Consider the following 17,380-nt stretch of genomic DNA (forward strand, 5'->3'; position numbering starts at 1 on the left):
GTTGTATTTTTATGATAACATAGCGACAGTATTTCACTTTTTAATGTGTATAGTATTGCTTACTAGGTGTGTCTAATCAATTGTGTAACCACTCCCTCTTCCAATTAGGGCTAATTGAAAAGCTGTTTAAAAGAGGACCTTCTATTCCTCTTTTTTTGTGCTCCCTGACGAAGGCCATGCAGCCGAAACGCGTCAGTTTAAAAAAAACATTGTTTCTATTGAACATGCCATACTAATAAAGGCATTTTAATTAATTATATGTGCCTTGGTCCTCCTTTCTTTTTGAGGAATAATTTTCTTCCTCCAAAGTCCCACCTGTCTATTTGATATGGCCTTTCCTGAATGAAGGCTATGAACTTTGAATAGAAATACACTTGTTTTGTGGTTTTGTTCAGACATTTGAACAACACAGAGGTTTTGTGACCAGACAACAACAAAAAAATCTGCAAAAAAGGAAACGTCCCTTTTTCAGGACCCTGTCTTTCAAAGAAAATTCGTAAAAATCTAAATAACTTCACAGATCTTCATTGTAAAGGTTTTAAACACTGTTTCCCATGCTTGTTCAACCATAAACAATTAATGAACACGCACCTGTGGAACGGTCATTAAGACACTGACTCTACTGACTCTGAAAAACACACACCAAAAGAAAGATTCCCAGGGTCCCTGTTCATCTGCGTGTACGGGCCTTAGACATGCTGCAAGGAGGCATGAGGACTGCAGATGTGGCCAGGGCAATAAATTGCAATGTCCGTACTGTGAGACGCCTAAGACAGCGCTACAGGAAGACAAGACGGACAGCTGATCATCCTCGCAGTGTAACACCTCACAGGATCGGTACATCCGAACATCACACCTGCGGGACAGGTACAGGATGGCAACAACTGCCTGAGTTACACCAGGAACACACAATCCCTCCATCAGTGCCCAGACTGTCCGCAATAGGCTGAGAGAGGCTGGACTGAGGGCTTGTAGGCCTGTTGTAAGGCAGGTCCTCACTAGACATCACCGGCAACAACGTCGCCTATGGGCACAAACCCACCGTCGCTGGACCAGACAGGACTGGCAAAAAGTGCTCTTCACTGACGAGTCGCGGTTTTGTCTCACCAGGGGTGATGGTCGGATTCCCCTTTATCGTCGAAGGAATGATCGTTACACCGAGGCCTGTACTCTGGAGCGGGATCGATTTGGAGGTGGAGGGTCCGTCATGGTCTGGGGCGTTGTGTCAAAGCATCATCAGACTGAGCTTGTTGTCATTGCAGGCAATCTCAACGCTGTGTGTTACAGGAAATACATCCTCCTCCCTCATGTGGTACCCTTCCTGCAGGCTCATCCTGACGTGGCCCTACAGCATGCCACCAGCCACACTGCTCGTTCTGTGCGTGATTTCCTGCAAGACAGGAATGTCAGTATTCTGCCATGGCCAGCGAAGAGCCTGGATCTCAATCCCATTGAGCACGTCTGGGACCTGTTGGATCGGAGAGTGAGGGCTATGGCCATTCCCCCCCGAAATGTCCGGGAACTTGCAGGTGCCTCGGCGGAAGTGTGGGGCAACATCTCACAGCAAGAACTGGCCAATCTGGTGCAGTACATGAGGAGGAGATGCACTGCAGTACTTAATGCAGCTGGTGGCCACACCAGATACTGACTGTTACTTTTGACCCCCCCCTTTGTTCAGGGACATATTATTCTATTTCTGTTAGTCATGTCTGTGGAACTTGTTCAGTTTATGTCTCAGTTGTTGAATCTTGTTATGTTCATACAAATATTTACACATGTTAAGTTTTCTGAAAATAAACACAGTTGACAGTGACAGGACGTTTATTTTTTTGCGGAGTTTACATACATCTTTCACAAATTATCTTACTGGATTAAATATTCAACATGAAAAACACATTGAATAAAGAAGCTCCATTCCTGCTCCCTGCCCAAACTCTGTTACCACAGCTTCAATGTTTTCAGGAAGGCAAAACACAAAAGGAGAAACGACTCCAGATCCTGTAAGGAAGTCTCTATTCCCATAGTAAATGGCTTGATACATCATGGGAAAAATGGTGCTGGTACTACACTCACAATGGCACCTGGTCATACGTTTCCTTTCCTATAATCTAGTAATCCAACCTTCATTTGTAACGCAGTAGAGGAATGCCCATTAAAGGACTGCAGAGAGCCCTAGCCCTGGGGTTTATTTTCCTGCCCTAGCCGAGGATGTCTCCCCAGGGAGGTTTCATATTCACTCATTAACAACAGTTACATGGAGAGTTCAGCTGCTTGCCGCCACCTTTGCACCAGCCTCCCCCTCAACCACAGTCTCAACCACAGCCTCCCACTCAGCCACGGCCTCCCCCTCAGCCACAGCCTCCCCCTCAGGCACAGCCTCCCCTACCCCTCAGCCACAGCCTCCCCTACCCCTCAGCCACAGCCTCCCCTACCCCTCAGCCACAGGCTCCTCTACCCCTCAGCCACAGGCTCCCCTACCCCTCAGCCACAGGCTCCCCTACTCCTCAGCCACAGGCTCCCCTACCCCTCAGCCACAGGCTCCCCTACCCCTCAGCCACAGCCTCCTCTACCCCTCAGCCACAGCCTCCCCTACCCCTCAGCCACAGGCTCCCCTACTCCTCAGCCACAGGCTCCCCTACCCCTCAGCCACAGGCTCCCCTACCTCTCAGCCACAGGCTCCCCTACCCCTCAGCCACAGGCTCCCCTACCCCTCAGCCACAGGCTCCTCTACCCCTCAGCCACAGGCTCCTCTACCCCTCAGCCACAGGCTCCTCTACCCCTCAGCCACAGGCTCCCCTACCACTCAGCCACAGGCTCCCCTACCCCTCAGCCACAGGCTCCCCTACCCCTCAGCCACAGGCTCCTCTACCCCTCAGCCACAGGCTCCCCCTCAGCTCAGAAAGCATGACTCATGGTAAAGAATAATCTAAAGAAATAATAATCTATTTGCTCACTCACATATTATACTTCTAAAACTAGTTTGGGGATGAATTCTCGTATTTATAGTCCATAATGAATTACATGGACAGCACTCCAAAAGGTAATACATTTGTTTGACCTACACAGGGCAAAATGCAGGGAATTGCTGTATATTTTATTCACTAAAGAACAATACCAATAGTTCTACTCTCCCCAAGCCCTCACAGTCAGGACCAATGGCCTTCACTGGGAGATCTGGGTCACAGCTTCATGTCTGGCAGTGATGTCCCTCAGCAGTTACAGTAGATATACCAAAGTGATTTGTGTTAAAAGACGTTGACATCCAGCTAGCACGTGTCACTGAGTGTCATGCTGTTTACATATGCTGCTGGTGGTACTGCAATGATCTGTGTCAATTCCTGTTAACAGCAACGTTGATTCAAGACTAACACAGAACGTGTTGTTATAGAAAAAGCCCTGATGAAGACTACAAGTTAACAATGAAGAAGCAGTTTTAAAGTCAACATCCATTGTCATCCGAGAGCAGCTGAATATTTTCCACAGTATACCAGCAAATAACATGCTGAGGATAGTGTCTAGCACTGCGGAGTTTTAGCAATTTGGGGTTTTGAAAAGCGCATTACAAGTCAAATGTATTGTTATTATTGGGAATGTGGTGTTACACATTGTAGCAGTACCAAAAGTCATTATACCGAACCAAAGTACGTACCTGCTCATCTCGTAGAGGAAGCGGTCAGCCTTGGCCATGCGGTCCAGCTCATGCTTGTGCTCCTCCAGGAGATCCACGTCACTCTTCTCTGGGACAAACTTCAGCAGCTGGACAGGAACAGGACAATTATCAAGAGAGAACTTGTACAGCCACATACTAATACCCTTCTCTCCACTGTGATAGCTGATGTGTGATGAGCTTTCTGGCGCAAAATGTCAGGTATGGGGAGTTTCACCCCTTACTAACTAAAGAGCTTTGACAATCTGCAAAAGTGATATAGAAATCAAATCAATTATGAATTATTATCATTGAAAAGACATGCAGAGTTATCACTGAGATGTGGTAATCTTCTGCTGGAAATAAATGGCCTCTGTGCTCTGAATGTGAATTATGTTTAAATGACTCAGACCTAGAACTCGTAGAACTTTGATCATGTTCCATTGAACAGATGGATTAGGTTGGCAGCTGGACACATTTTTCTTCAGAACTCAGAACAGACATGGCAGTCAGGCAGTATTCCCACTAACAGCATTCAGATGCTTTAAAACCTTGCTAAATAACCTCCGCCATCCAGGCCGGCCGGGCCGGGCCCCACCACTACAAATGCTCCATTCCGTCACTAGCGCACTCCCTATGAACACTGCAGACTTTCTTTAATTAGGGCTCTAGATTAAAGCAATAGCAATGAAAAGTCTTATAAAACTCGATTAGCCTTCAATTACTCACATCTATTTGAAAATACTATACTTTTTCACCTAGTCATCGTCATAGTTATGGGGCGATAAAGAACATGAAGGCTCAGTGGTTTTGAGGGCAGGTTAAAAGGGGACGAGGAGTTTTACGATTACATGTCATCAGTTAGTCATCATCAAAGCAATCATTGGCTTACAGAATTCTCTGCAATATGGTGATACATTTGGCCTGTGTGTTGTACTTCAATCAGAATAGAAACAGAAAAGGGCTCCCTAAAAAAGATATTTTTACACAGGCAATAAGTTATCAACACTGATCTGATCTTGGTAAAGCCTGTCATCAGAGTCTAACAGATCTGTAAGGTGGCAGCAATATGGTGGAAGCTCCACCACACCACTCCTTACACCTATCCAGACCCTTCAGATCTGTGAATATCGAAGGGTTAGGGGGATGGATATGATGGGAATTGGGACCTGCAATACGGCATTAAGCCATTCAGCCGCTACAATAGAGAGAAGGTCTCCATGCTGTATGAGTGAGGCGTGAGAGAGAGAGAGAGAGAGAGAGAGAGAGGGCTACATGCTGTAGCAGAGAGAGTGAAAGAGAGAGAGAGAGAGAGAGAGAGAGAGAGAGAGAAGGGGGAGGGGAGACCTACTTGCGTATCAGAGAGTGAGAGGAGGGCTACATGCTGTATCAGAGAGTGAGAGGGGGCTACATGCTGTATCAGAGAGTGAGAGGGGGGCTACATGCTATATCAGAGAGTGAGAGGGGGGCTACATGCTGTATCAGAGAGTGAGAGGAGGGCTGCATGCTGTATCAGAGAGTGAGAGGGGGGCTACATGTTGTATCAGAGAGTGAGAGGGGGGCTACATGCTGTATCAGAGAGTGAGAGGGGGGCTACAATCTGTATCAGAGAGTGAGAGGGGGGCTACATGCTGTATCAGAGAGTGAGAGGGGGGCTACATGCTATATCAGAGAGTGAGAGGGGGGCTACATGCTGTATCAGAGAGTGAGAGGAGGGCTACATGCTGTATCAGAGAGTGAGAGGGGGGCTACATGCTGTATCAGAGAGTGAGAGGAGGGCTACATGCTGTATCAGAGAGTGAGAGCGGGGCTACATGCTGTATCAGAGTGAGAGGAGAGCTACATGCTATATCAGAGAGTGAGAGGGGGGCTACATGCTGTATCAGAGAGTGAGAGGGGGGCTACATGCTATATCAGAGAGTGAGAGGGGGGCTACATGCTATATCAGAGAGTGAGAGGGGGGCTACATGCTGTATCAGAGAGTGAGAGGGGGGCTACATGCTGTATCAGAGAGTGAGAGGGGGGCCCACCTGCTCCAGCATGTCCTTGGGCAGATCCTCGTGTTCGTCCATAGTCAGGATGGCCCTCTTGATCTCCTCATTGGTCAGCTTCAGCCTGCAACACAACAGCATTATCATTACCACAGAGGACTACTGTACATTACATGTAAAATGGTCAATAGGAGAGGACATCAGTTTTACCAGTTAATGTCTTGTTATTGATGTGTTAACAGTTTAACAGTAATGTAATCCATGTTATGTCCTGTTCATTTGTATCGCCTCACACAAAAATCAGTAAGTCAATTTACAGTTGTAGTATCCATTTTGAAAAGCACTATGAGTATCAGTCATAAAGAGAGAGTCACAAGCTAACGAACCTGCCCCAAACTTGTTGCAGTTGCAGAAACAAAGAGTTAGTGTTTTACTGTTGAAGTCTGAAGTTTACATACATTTTAGCCAAATACATTTAAATCTCAGTTTTTCACAATTCCTGACATTTAATCCAAATAAAAATCCCTGTCTTAGTTCAGTTAGGATCACCACTTTATTTTAAGAATGTGAAATGTCAGAATAATAGTAGAGAGAATTATTTATTTCAGCTTTTATTTATTTCATCACATTCCCAGTGGGTCAGAAGTTTACATACACTAAATTAGTATTTGGTAGTGTTGCTCCCAAGGATGAACCAGACTACAATTTGTTTTCTGAGGTCTTGGTTGATTTCTTTTGATTTTCCCATGACGTCAAGCAAAGAGCAACTGAGTTTGAAGATAGGCCTTGAAATACATCCACAGGTATACCTCCAATTGACTAAAATAATTAAAAATTTGCCTACCAGAAGCTTCTAAAGCCATGACTTCATTTTCTGGAATTTTCCAAGCTGTTTAAAGGCACAGTCAACTCAGTGTATGTAAACTTCTGACCCACTGGAATTGTAATACAGTGAATTATAAGTGAAATAATCTGTCTGTAAACAATTGTTGGAAAATGTATTGTGTCATGCACAAAGTAGATGTCCTAACCGACTTGCCAAAACTGTAGTTTGTTAACAAGAAATTTGTGGAGTGGTTGAAAAATGAGTTTTAATGACTCCAACCTAAGTGTATGTAAACTTCCGACTTCAACTGGAAGTCCCAGCTACTAGCCCCCAGCCAGCCAGAGATAGCAGGTGTTTTAAGTCCCAGCTACTAGCCCCCAGCCAGCCAGAGATAGCAGGTGTTTTAAGTCCCAGCTACTAGCCCCCAGCCAGCCAGAGATAGCAGGTGTTTTAAGTCCCAGCTACTAGCCCCCAGCCAGCCAGAGATAGCAAGTGTTTTAAGTCCCAGCTACAAGCCCCCAGCCAGCCAGAGATAGCAGGTGTTTTAAGTCCCAGCTACTAGCCCCCAGCCAGCCAGAGATAGCAGGTGTTTTAAGTCCCAGCTACTAGCCCCCAGCTAGCCAGAGATAGCAGGTGTTTTAAGTCCCAGCTACTAGCCCCCAGCCAGCCAGAGATAGCAGGTGTTTTAAGTCCCAGTTACTAGCCCCCAGCCAGCCAGAGATAGCAGGTGGCAGACAGCCTGAACACTGAGGCACCACTGGCACAACAACACAATCATAATGTGCCAGGAAACCAATGAACACACAGTTCTAAAAGGCTTGGGCAGAAACACAGGGTAGCTCTCCACACACACACACAAACAGACACACACACCAGGCTCTAAAGGAGCTAGGCCTGAAGCCCTGGCCTACCACCACAACCACGGGGCTTTCTGACAGGACTTTGGATGTCTCACAGTCAGCATACATGATTTAGACACACACGAATGACAGAGCAATTAAGGTTCAGTCATGTCAATATTATTAAATACATATATCCCTTATTCAATGTGTTGGCTAAGAGTGAAAAGGCACGTTAAATGCATCATTTATGCCACTTTGCAGAAAGACAATATTTTCAGTTCTGCAAGCTGGCAACAGGAATGAACCACCACTTGTAACCACAAAAAGTGAATGAGACAGGAAGAAATAGAAATAGCTGAATCCCTTAAACTTCAAAGTTCATTCACAGTTGTTAAATTGAGAATGATAGCAACATGAAATTAACTTAGTAGAAAAGGCCTCTTTGTTTGTGGTAGCTGCCATGGAGACCAGGGAGGACAGTAATGAAACAGGTGCAGCAGCCTAGTGGTTAGAGTGTTGGACTAGTAACCGGAAGGTTGCAAGTTCAAACCCCCGAGCTGACAAGGTCGTTCTACCCCTGAACAGGCAGTTAACCCACTGTTCCTAGGCCGTCATTGAAAATAAGAATTTGTTCTTAACTGACTTGCCTAGTTAAATAAAATAAATACAGTACTAGTCAAAAGTTTGGACACACCTACTCATTCCAGAGCTTTTCTTTATTTTAACTATTTTCTGCATTGTATAATAGATATTAACACTATGAAATAACACATGTGCAATCATGTAGTAACCAAAAAGTGTTAAACAAATCAAACTATTTTAGATTTGAGATTCTCCAAAGTAGCCACCCTTTGCCTTGATGACAGCTTTGCACACTCTTGGCATTCTCTCACCACACACTCTTGGCATTCTCTCAACCAACTTCATGAGGTAGTCATCTGGAATTAATTTCAATGTACAGGTGTGCCTTGTTAACAGTTCCATTTGTGGAATTTCTATCCTTTTTAATGCGTTTGAGTTGTGTTGTGACAAGGTAGGGTTGGTATACAGAAGATAGCCCTATTTGGTAAAAGACCAAGTCCATATTACGGCAAGAACAGCTCAAATAAGCAAAGAGAAACGACAGTCTGTCATTACTTTAAGACATGGTCAGTCAATCAGGAAAATTTCAAGAACTTTGAAAGTTTCTTCAAGTGTAGTTGCAAAAACCATCAGCGCTATGATGAAACTGGCTCTCATGAGGACCACCACAAGACAGGAAGACTCAGAGTTAACTCTGCTGCAGAGGATAAGTTCAGTAGAGTTACCAGCCTCAGAAATTGCAGCTCAAATAAGAGACTCGCTTGGGCCAAGAAACATGAGCAATGGACATTAGACCGGTGGAAAGATGTCCTTTGGTCCAAATTTGCTATTTTTGGTTCCAACTGCAGTGTCTTTGTGAGACGGAGAGTAGGTGAGCAAATGATCTCCGGATGTGTGGTTCGCACCATGAAACATGGAGGAGGAAGTGCGACGGTGTGGGGGTGCTTTGCTGATGACACTGTCGGTGATTTATTTAATTAAAGGTACACTTAACCAGCATGGCTACCACAGCATTCTGCAGCGATGCGCCATCCCATCTGGTTTACACTTAGTGGGAATATCATTTGTTTTTCAACAAGACAATGACCTAAAACACACCTCCAAGCTGTGTAAGGGCTATTTGAAGTGATGGAATGCTGCATCAGATGACCTGGCCTCCACAATCACCCGACCTCAACCCAATTGTGATGGTTTGGGATGAGTTGGACTGCAGAGTGAAGGAAAAGCAGCCAACAAGTGCTCAGCTTCCATGTGAAGCTGATTGAAAGAATGCCAAGAGTGTGCAAAGCTGTCAAGGCAAATGGTGGCTAATTTGAAGAATCTGAAATATAAAATATATTTGATTTGTTTAACACTTTTTTGGTTACTACATGATTCCATATGTGTTATTTCATAGTTTTGTTGTCTTCACTATTATTCTACAATGTAAATATTTTTGAAAATAAAGAAAAACCCTTGAATGAGTAGGTGTGTCCAAACTTTTGACTGGTACTGTAGTTCCTGACCAACATCATTCCATTACAAAAATACATATATTATTCTTGGCTGCACTTGATGCTTAAACACATCGTCAATTATGAAACAGTTTCCCTCAACTCGAGTCGAAGTTGATGTAAATACAGAATTGCCCAAATGGTAGAGTAAATCTGCATTTAATGTAACTTGGCTGTGTACAGTAACAGAGGTGTGTGTGTGTGTGTGTGTGTGTGTGTGTGTGTGTGTGTGTGTGTGTGTGTGTGTGTGTGTGTGTGTGTGTGTGTGTGTGTGTGTGTGTGTGTGTGTGTGTGTGTGTGTGTGTGCATACATGCATGTGTGTGGAGAGAGCCATTTAAAGCACTCATTAGATGGATACAATCACAATAAGTGATGTCCACTAATATAAGTAGGACATACTTCTGCTATGATGTCATGGGGTAGAAACTGTCAATTACTAACCGAGAGAGGAGGATGTTACAGTTCTGGGCTCTGCGACCATCGATGACTGACAGCTCCTTGACCTTCTTGGAGGTCACCGTGTCATCTTCAGACTCTTTCTGGACAGAGAACATTTGGGAGGGAGGGGGAAGAGTTGGAACATGAACAGTAATACACTGGATAACATCCAACAGCTGAACTTCACGTTGTGTTCATATAAACACAGTATTATATCATTTATCATACTTAGGCACTTTTGGATGAAGCCTAGCATGCAGAACACAACAATGTCTTGTTGCACTACTGTATATGACCTTAAATGACACACTAACAGAGACAGAGTTGCGTTACAGACAGACTGCGTTACTGTTTAATAAACACACAATTGTATATCATTCATCACACTTAAGCACTTTTGGATGCAGTATTTGCTGAACGCAGCAAAAGCTTGTGACTACATGACCTTAATAATACTCTCTCTGGGAGAAAGAGCCACACCCAGTACACCAGGGTTGTATTCATTAGGGCACACTCAGCAAAATGTTTTGCAACGGAAAACAAAAATGAGCGTTTTTTTATGATACAAGTCCATGTAATCCCTCCCTGTTTCAGTAAGTTTTAATTTTGTTCCTAATGAATACAGTCCATGAATAACAGTGCCCCAAGGCTGTTTGGTGGAGGGCTGTGGCTGACTCACACCTGCATTCATTTTAGCTGTTGAACAACGGCAATAGGAACAAGTATTTTTATTAAGGCTTCTTCCATTTCCCCACCTGCTGTCTCATATTATCTTCATAAAAAACGATGGTATAGTAACCGGTCAGCAACAGGCAAATAGACACCAGATAGTGACACACACACACACAACAATACTTGACACAATACCCATATGCATGCACCATCAACCTTAACAAAAGCCCAGGATGCACAGGAGACACACAGTATGAACATAAAACAGAAAATTGTTCCTCTGACTGGGTCAGTATATGAAACTGCCAAATGGAGGACAGCTGGGAAACAGGCTGTGTGAAATGGTATGTTTGGAGAATAAGTGCTTGTTTTTACTTGGGGGGGGGGCTTCACTCAAAGAATACAGGAGAGATTTGGTTTTGGAAAACGGATATCTGGCACTTTTTATAGTTGCAAGACTCCAGCTGCTTGCAGAATTGACTGCGTGCCACAAAACCAATTTGGCTAATTATGCACAGAAACATCTTGAAATGGTAACCAATAAAACTGAAATAGTTCATTCAAACAACGTGGTGGTGTGTTACGAAGTATATTCTAAAAAGACTTGACTGAAAGAATGAATCCACAGAAACACAGAGGCTACAGGAAGACATGGCTTTCACAAGTATTTCACCTACGGACACAGACACACACACACACACACACACACACACACACACACACACACGCCCACCAATCCCCATGCAGACATAAAGAGAACAAAGTCGAGTGAGAGAGAGAGCGAGAGAGAGAGCAGCGTACGATGAAGGACAGTAACGAGCATTAAGTCAGACACGTCGCAGAGCAGGGAAAAGGTCACATTGAGAGGTCAGAGGTCACTCACCTTATTGTTCAATGTTAAGAAGTCCTAAACAGGTGGGTGGGCAGGAAGCAAGGAAGATGCAGCATTCATTATTATTAATTACAAGATGCAGTAGGCTATGTATGGTGAATTACAGAAAAAAGGGCCAGCTCAAGCAGAATCCTGAGTAGCAGAGTGAGTCAGAGATGCAAATAACTGTGTTCAGACACATCATGAACAGCATGGCTTAAAACTCATAAAGTCCTTATACGACAAAAGGAATTCCATGCAACTTTATTTGTCCCATTAAGGGCAGTTAGTAATGGAAATAGGGCCCTAGTCTAACCTTTATAATCACAGTCTTATTAGGTTGGTTATGGGAAAAGCTATCTGGAGGATTTCAATTGAACACTGTAGACAATGAGGACATATGGAGGCTAAGTGAAATATGCCACACTTCTCATGCAGCACTAGTAAACTTTCCAAGGACCACGTTATCAGCAAGGCTACTTCCTGTTGTAAACATTCCTGTTCTGTCTGGTTCTCTGTAACACTCACAAGGTAGATGACTAATTTGAACAGACCTAAAAAGAATAGCCTGGTCCCAGATCTGTTTGTGCTGTCTTGCCAATCCTTGTGGTCATTGTCATCCTAGGAGTTGGCAAGACAGCATAAACCGATCTGAGACCAGGCTATAAAAAAAAGCACTGTAATGGCCTGATATCCTTCTGAGCCAGTTCCAGACAAAGTGTTGAGAAGTGCTGCTGGAAGCATTCAGTTATGGAGTGCAATGGCATGCATGTGTTTATCACTAGCAAGCAGTGTTTGTTGGAACAGCATGGTCGGTGGCCTTGGAAACCCTCAGAATAGTTATATGCAAATTGTTTAGAAGTGATTTGGGGTCTTGTGTCCTGTCCTTAAGGGTGAATTGCTATGTACTGAAATGCCATTTCCCTACAGTAATACTTTGGTATTTAGGTGTTAAACTGTACCTGCTGTCTCTGGTATGCAGAGAAGGTCTTCTCGATGTCCTCAAGGTCCAGGATTTTGAAAACATTGATGTCATCGACGTCCGTCCACACAGTGCCCTCCAGCTTATTCTGCAACAAAACAAAACAGCCCCCATCCATAACTAAGACTGTAAAAGCTTATTCAACTAGAACACAGGCCATACACCCCTGAAACTTTAGAGGTTACAACAACAACATAAAAACACACCCAGGGCTTGTTTGCTATATTGATTTCATGCCATTGAGCAAACAATGCAAGAGATAAAGCATTGGGCCATCCTTATTCTTCATTCCCCCTGGCCACTCTGAGGTGTAGCTACAAAAACACTAGTTTCTGTCTGCCTTAGCAGCACAACAATCACTCTCTCTGTTATAGACAGAGACACACAAAACACCTCATTTACAGGCAATGTCCCAAATGGCACCCTATTCCCTATTAAGTGCATTCATTTTGACCAGTGTCCATAGGGCTCTGGTCAAAAGTAGTGCACTTTATAGGGAATAGGGTACCTGAGTAAGCAGCACTCACTGACCTCAGCCAGCTTAGCCCAGTTGAATGACTTGAGTGGGTTGGAAGGCTGGGGGATATTCTTCTTCTTCAGACCAGGTCCCATTGGACCTCCAGGTGGAGGAGGGAGACCGAAGGGAGCCATGCCCGGAGGAGGTGGGGGTCCACCGGGTGGAGGGGGTGGAGGGGGTGGTGGTGGAGGCATGCCCTGAGTGAGTGGTAGAGGGGCTGGGATCGTGCCAGCCTGCATGGGAGGGGGTGCTGTGGGACCTCCAGGGGCCCCAGGTATGAATGGATGACCACCAAGAACACTTGGATTTGGCCTCTGAAAATGATGGGAGACATTGGGATGTACAATCGATTAGCACTGGATGTACTGCAATATTTTCTATGTTACGTCATGGAAACCTAGAAACTCTCTGTTCTTAACTACAACTGTTCCAATCAACATATATTGACTTGGAAGAACATCACAAGGCAATGTTGTTGTGTGGATGTTCATGTCTAACTGTGCTCTAACCAAACATCCTGTGTATCCACTCCTAAACTGAACTGAGCTCAGGGGAAAACCATGCGGTTTGGACAGTGAAGGACGCTGGCTAGCTAGTTTTGCAAGCTATTTACCAAGGACAGCAACCACTGTCATCTGGAGGACTATTCAAAATGTGTTATTATTTTGGTCTTTGCACAGTTCAATTATTTAGGCCATGTGTTGTTTACATCAATTCAGCTTTTAGCTGTGAATGTGTTTGTTTGATGTTTGAAGAGAACCACAATACAAATATGTTTTTAACGTTTTCTCCTCAAAGGTTTTTGTTGCATTGTATCCACATTTGTGGTTGTATTTGAGTTTTTAAATTGTCAAATAAATCCGAAGGAAGACATTAGCCTGGTCCCAAATCTGTTGTGCTGTATAGCCAACTCCTATGGTTGTTGTTTAGCATGACAATGTCAATAGGAGTTCGCAAGACAGTATAAACAGATCTGGGAACAGACTACGAGGACAGAGGCCATGTTTGACGTTCAACTGTGCCATAACCAAAACATTGTGCATTTATTCCTGATTGGAAAAGCTATAGGGAAAAGGAGGATGTAAAGATGTGCAATTTCTAATGCTATTGTATTTTCCATGGAATCTTGGAAGATTAGCCCTATTGTGAGCTAAACAAGCAAACAAACAAACAAACGTACAGTGCTGAGGTCATGCAGCTGGGCGGAGAGGTCGGCCACTTGCTGCTTGACCTGTTTGTGCTCGCTGGACTCTTTCTCCAGCTTCTCCTTCATCTTATTCAGCGTCTGCATCATGTCCTCCTTCTCCTGGGTCTTGGCGTCACACTCGCGTTCCTTCTTGTCGAACTTCTGCTGCAGCTCGTGGTGGTCTGAGAAACCAGATCAGACGAGATCAAACCAGACCATAGCAGATCAGATCAGACCAGATCAGTCAGCAGTGTGATGATACACAGTACAGGAGGTTCTGCCTTCAGATAGTTCCATCGTTAACAGAAACCAGAGAGCATTAGTGTTTGTACCTTTTCTCATTTTCTCCGCCTGTTCTTTCCACTGCTTGACTTCATTCTCGTTGACCAGCCTGAGCAGTACAACACAGGAGGTTAGGCTCGGTATCTGAGGTTTTAAGACATCACAACACCACTGCACAATCCCACTAGGCATTACATCCCACTGAGGTTAGGCAGAGGCTCAGTTATAAAAACAGATTCAGTAGACAAGTCATTGGTGATCAGAGTTAACAACAGGGAACCTGAAAGCTTCTTCTAAACCTAACCAGAGACAGTCAGACTTTATACCCAGAGTCTGATTGAGATTTGCAAGAAGCAGCTGCAGGGGGTTGACTGATGTTTCTGTCTATGTGTGTTTGGAAATTTACATCTCACTGACTTCCTCATCCAAAAAACAGATCAAAGCACTTTCATTATGGATTAAGAGTTCGGGATTATATTTCCAAAAACAAATTATGAAAATCCCTGTAAAATCCACAAAATGACTTGCTGATTTGTGGCAAGTATTAAGGGATCAGGGAATTCATGCTAGACCAGCAGAAAGTATTGAAAAGGATTGTAAAATGAAGGAGATCATGGGAAATATAGATACATAGAAATGCTGATTTACATTTAGCATTTATGATGTACAGTACCTTGATCAAGAGTGATTATGATTATGGCCACTGTATTAAGCCTAGGATAAGATGAACTCATGAGTAAATATACAGTACAGGTTTTTGTCTTGATCCCCATATTTGGGTTTAAAGCCATTTCTGGAACGAAGCATGTTAAATAACACATGGAGATTTACGATGATGACAGTCGGTGCTCTGCCGTGCGAGGTGGGGAGGACGTCAAACCGACTCAGACATGTCAAAACATTTATCCCCCTCTCGTTCCTCTCCTCTCACTCACATTCGCACCACGTTCTTCACGTTGAAGTTCTCCAGAGGGGTGACGTCAGGGTCGTGACCTTTGTCGTTCTGAAGGACGATCTGCTGGACGATGCGGTCCAGGAGGAGCCAGTACTGCACCGTGTTCCCACTACGCTTGTCTGAGAGAAAAGAGGAGAGCACTTTATTAATACACAAAAGGGAAATTTGATTGCACCAGCCAATGCATATGCAACAATAAACATCTAGGGCCGGGTTCCTGAACACAAACTAAGTCTAGTCCTGGAGTAAAAAGCATGTTCAATGGAGATTGTCCATTGAGAGTGCTTCTTAGTCCAGTACTAGGCTAAATCCATGTCTGGGAAACATACACATAGCAACACATTAGGGGATAGTCTAAGTGGAGAGATCAGTCTGAAGTCAGCTCCCTCAGGCCAACATACCCACAGTTAATGCATTGTGGAGGAACAACATTACCGCTATAACGTAGAAAGTTCTTATCGACAGATAGAACACCTTCTAGATAGAAATACCTCACATGGGCAGAATTCCAACAATCATTTCCAGATATTTAGAACTAGAGAGGACATCATTTGAACTGCCGTCCTAAAAAGGCACTAAAAACACAGATTTATTACCACTTCGGATCCCTCAGAGAAAAAAAACAGTCCAGTTCTCAAATATTTAAAATGAGGAGAGGCCTGTAGACGCTTGGTGAACTCAAACAACTTTAGAGAAATGGCGACCGGCAGGCAGGCAGCACTTACAAGGCATAAGGAGACAGTGCTGTAAGACAGATATAAAGTGCGGGTGTGCATCTGTGTGGCTCATCTTCTTCTTTATGAGTTCAAACACTTGCGTGGCACTTTTTGTGTCAATGTGCACCTGCAACAACAACGAAAATGTGATATTAGAACTAGTGGACAGAGAAGTGACCATTGTAAACTTCATGTACTGTACAGGTCAATCGTTACTCACGGTGTCAAAGCGTTTTGCCAACGACAGTTCATCCTCGTTTCTCAGCATCTCAAAGAAGTCTAAATGCCTAGAAGACAACAAACACCTCACGGTCAGACACAATCTACTGCAGTTGGGTATGACAGTGTGGTCTAGATCTGACATGTTGTATACCAGTCTTGACTTTACTCACCTGTCTAACGTTGAGTTGTCGTGGGACCTCAGTTTATCGATGACTGGCTGGATGCCCAACATAAGGAACTCGTACCTCAGGTGAATTCTGAACTCAAAGCTTGACTGCGGAGTACAGTACACATAGCAGTTAGACTCTCTGAAGACAACCAACACGACCATAAGAGGGTAAAGACTTAGAGAGGAAGAGGAGCACTCACCTCCCCTGCTCCCTGACTGAGCACTGCATTGATGAAGGACATGATGGCCGTTTTCAGGTTGACCTCGTCCCTGTAGCGCCCCGTACTCCTATCCAGGTCATTCAGCAGAGTCTAAGACAGGAGAAAAGGACAGAAAGAAGGAATAAATATCAGTAAAGACATTGTTATTCCAGGTGTATGGACACGAGAAAAACTTTGCTGTGGTCGTAAACACAAAACTATTTAGAGTAACGCCTGAAAGTTCAATATGTTGAGTGAATGAGACCATGAAACACAACTCTGGGTCATTCTTAACACAGGGTTAAGGAAAGCCTTGGGGTAACACATTACAGTGTGAAAATCCCAAGTGAACGCTTGGCTACAGTGGTGTCTATGTGGTATAGGAGTCTGTCCCTCCACCTGGAAGCGAGTCCTCTCGCAGGCAAACTTCTGGTAATGCAGCATGGCCTCCAGGATCTTCCTGTGGCCTCCTGGCACCAGACAGACAGCACCCATGATCTCCAGCACCGCCACCTTGGTCTTGACATTCTCAGTGGCCAGGCTCTGGGCGATGATGTTGATGCTCTCTGTGTGGGAGAGCACATGGGAGCGGCCCTGGGAGTTGTTCATCAGGGCCTTGATGCAGCCGATCAGCGACGTGTGGATCTGGGACTCGGTGGTGTCGTAGTCCATGCTCTTCAGGAAGTTCAGGATGCAGGTTAGGCCGTCCAGGTCGATGAACCGCGTCACAAACCTTTAGAGTAAGAGGAGGATTGAGGTAAAAAAGGTCAGAGACAGAGGCGGCATCGA

General features: G+C 44.5%; 1 protein-coding gene across 4 annotated transcripts in view; it reads right to left on the bottom strand.

Moving 5' to 3' along the window:
* Window positions 1-17,380, bottom strand: part of daam1a (dishevelled associated activator of morphogenesis 1a) — a 72,240-nt gene that overhangs the window by 10,434 nt on the left and 44,426 nt on the right. For 2 of the 4 annotated variants that reach the window (XM_036962823.2, XM_036962822.2), the window contains exons 6-19: window positions 16,991-17,324; window positions 16,592-16,702; window positions 16,393-16,496; window positions 16,221-16,287; window positions 16,010-16,127; window positions 15,265-15,403; window positions 14,380-14,438; window positions 14,042-14,229; window positions 12,876-13,175; window positions 12,325-12,432; window positions 11,375-11,398; window positions 9,823-9,920; window positions 5,677-5,761; window positions 3,650-3,756 (exon numbers count right to left, since the gene is read on the bottom strand). In XM_036962823.2, the coding sequence (XP_036818718.1) occupies window positions 3,650-3,756; window positions 5,677-5,761; window positions 9,823-9,920; window positions 11,375-11,398; window positions 12,325-12,432; window positions 12,876-13,175; window positions 14,042-14,229; window positions 14,380-14,438; window positions 15,265-15,403; window positions 16,010-16,127; window positions 16,221-16,287; window positions 16,393-16,496; window positions 16,592-16,702; window positions 16,991-17,324 (1,842 nt within the window). The remainder of the gene's footprint in view (window positions 1-3,649; window positions 3,757-5,676; window positions 5,762-9,822; window positions 9,921-11,374; window positions 11,399-12,324; window positions 12,433-12,875; window positions 13,176-14,041; window positions 14,230-14,379; window positions 14,439-15,264; window positions 15,404-16,009; window positions 16,128-16,220; window positions 16,288-16,392; window positions 16,497-16,591; window positions 16,703-16,990; window positions 17,325-17,380) is intronic. The other 2 variants (XM_090221065.1, XM_090221064.1) reach the window with 1 other exon arrangement.

This window comes from Oncorhynchus mykiss, chromosome 25 (genome assembly GCF_057628025.1).
Source record: "Oncorhynchus mykiss isolate SJ-2025 chromosome 25, ASM5762802v1, whole genome shotgun sequence".
Lineage (NCBI taxonomy): Eukaryota > Metazoa > Chordata > Actinopteri > Salmoniformes > Salmonidae > Oncorhynchus > Oncorhynchus mykiss.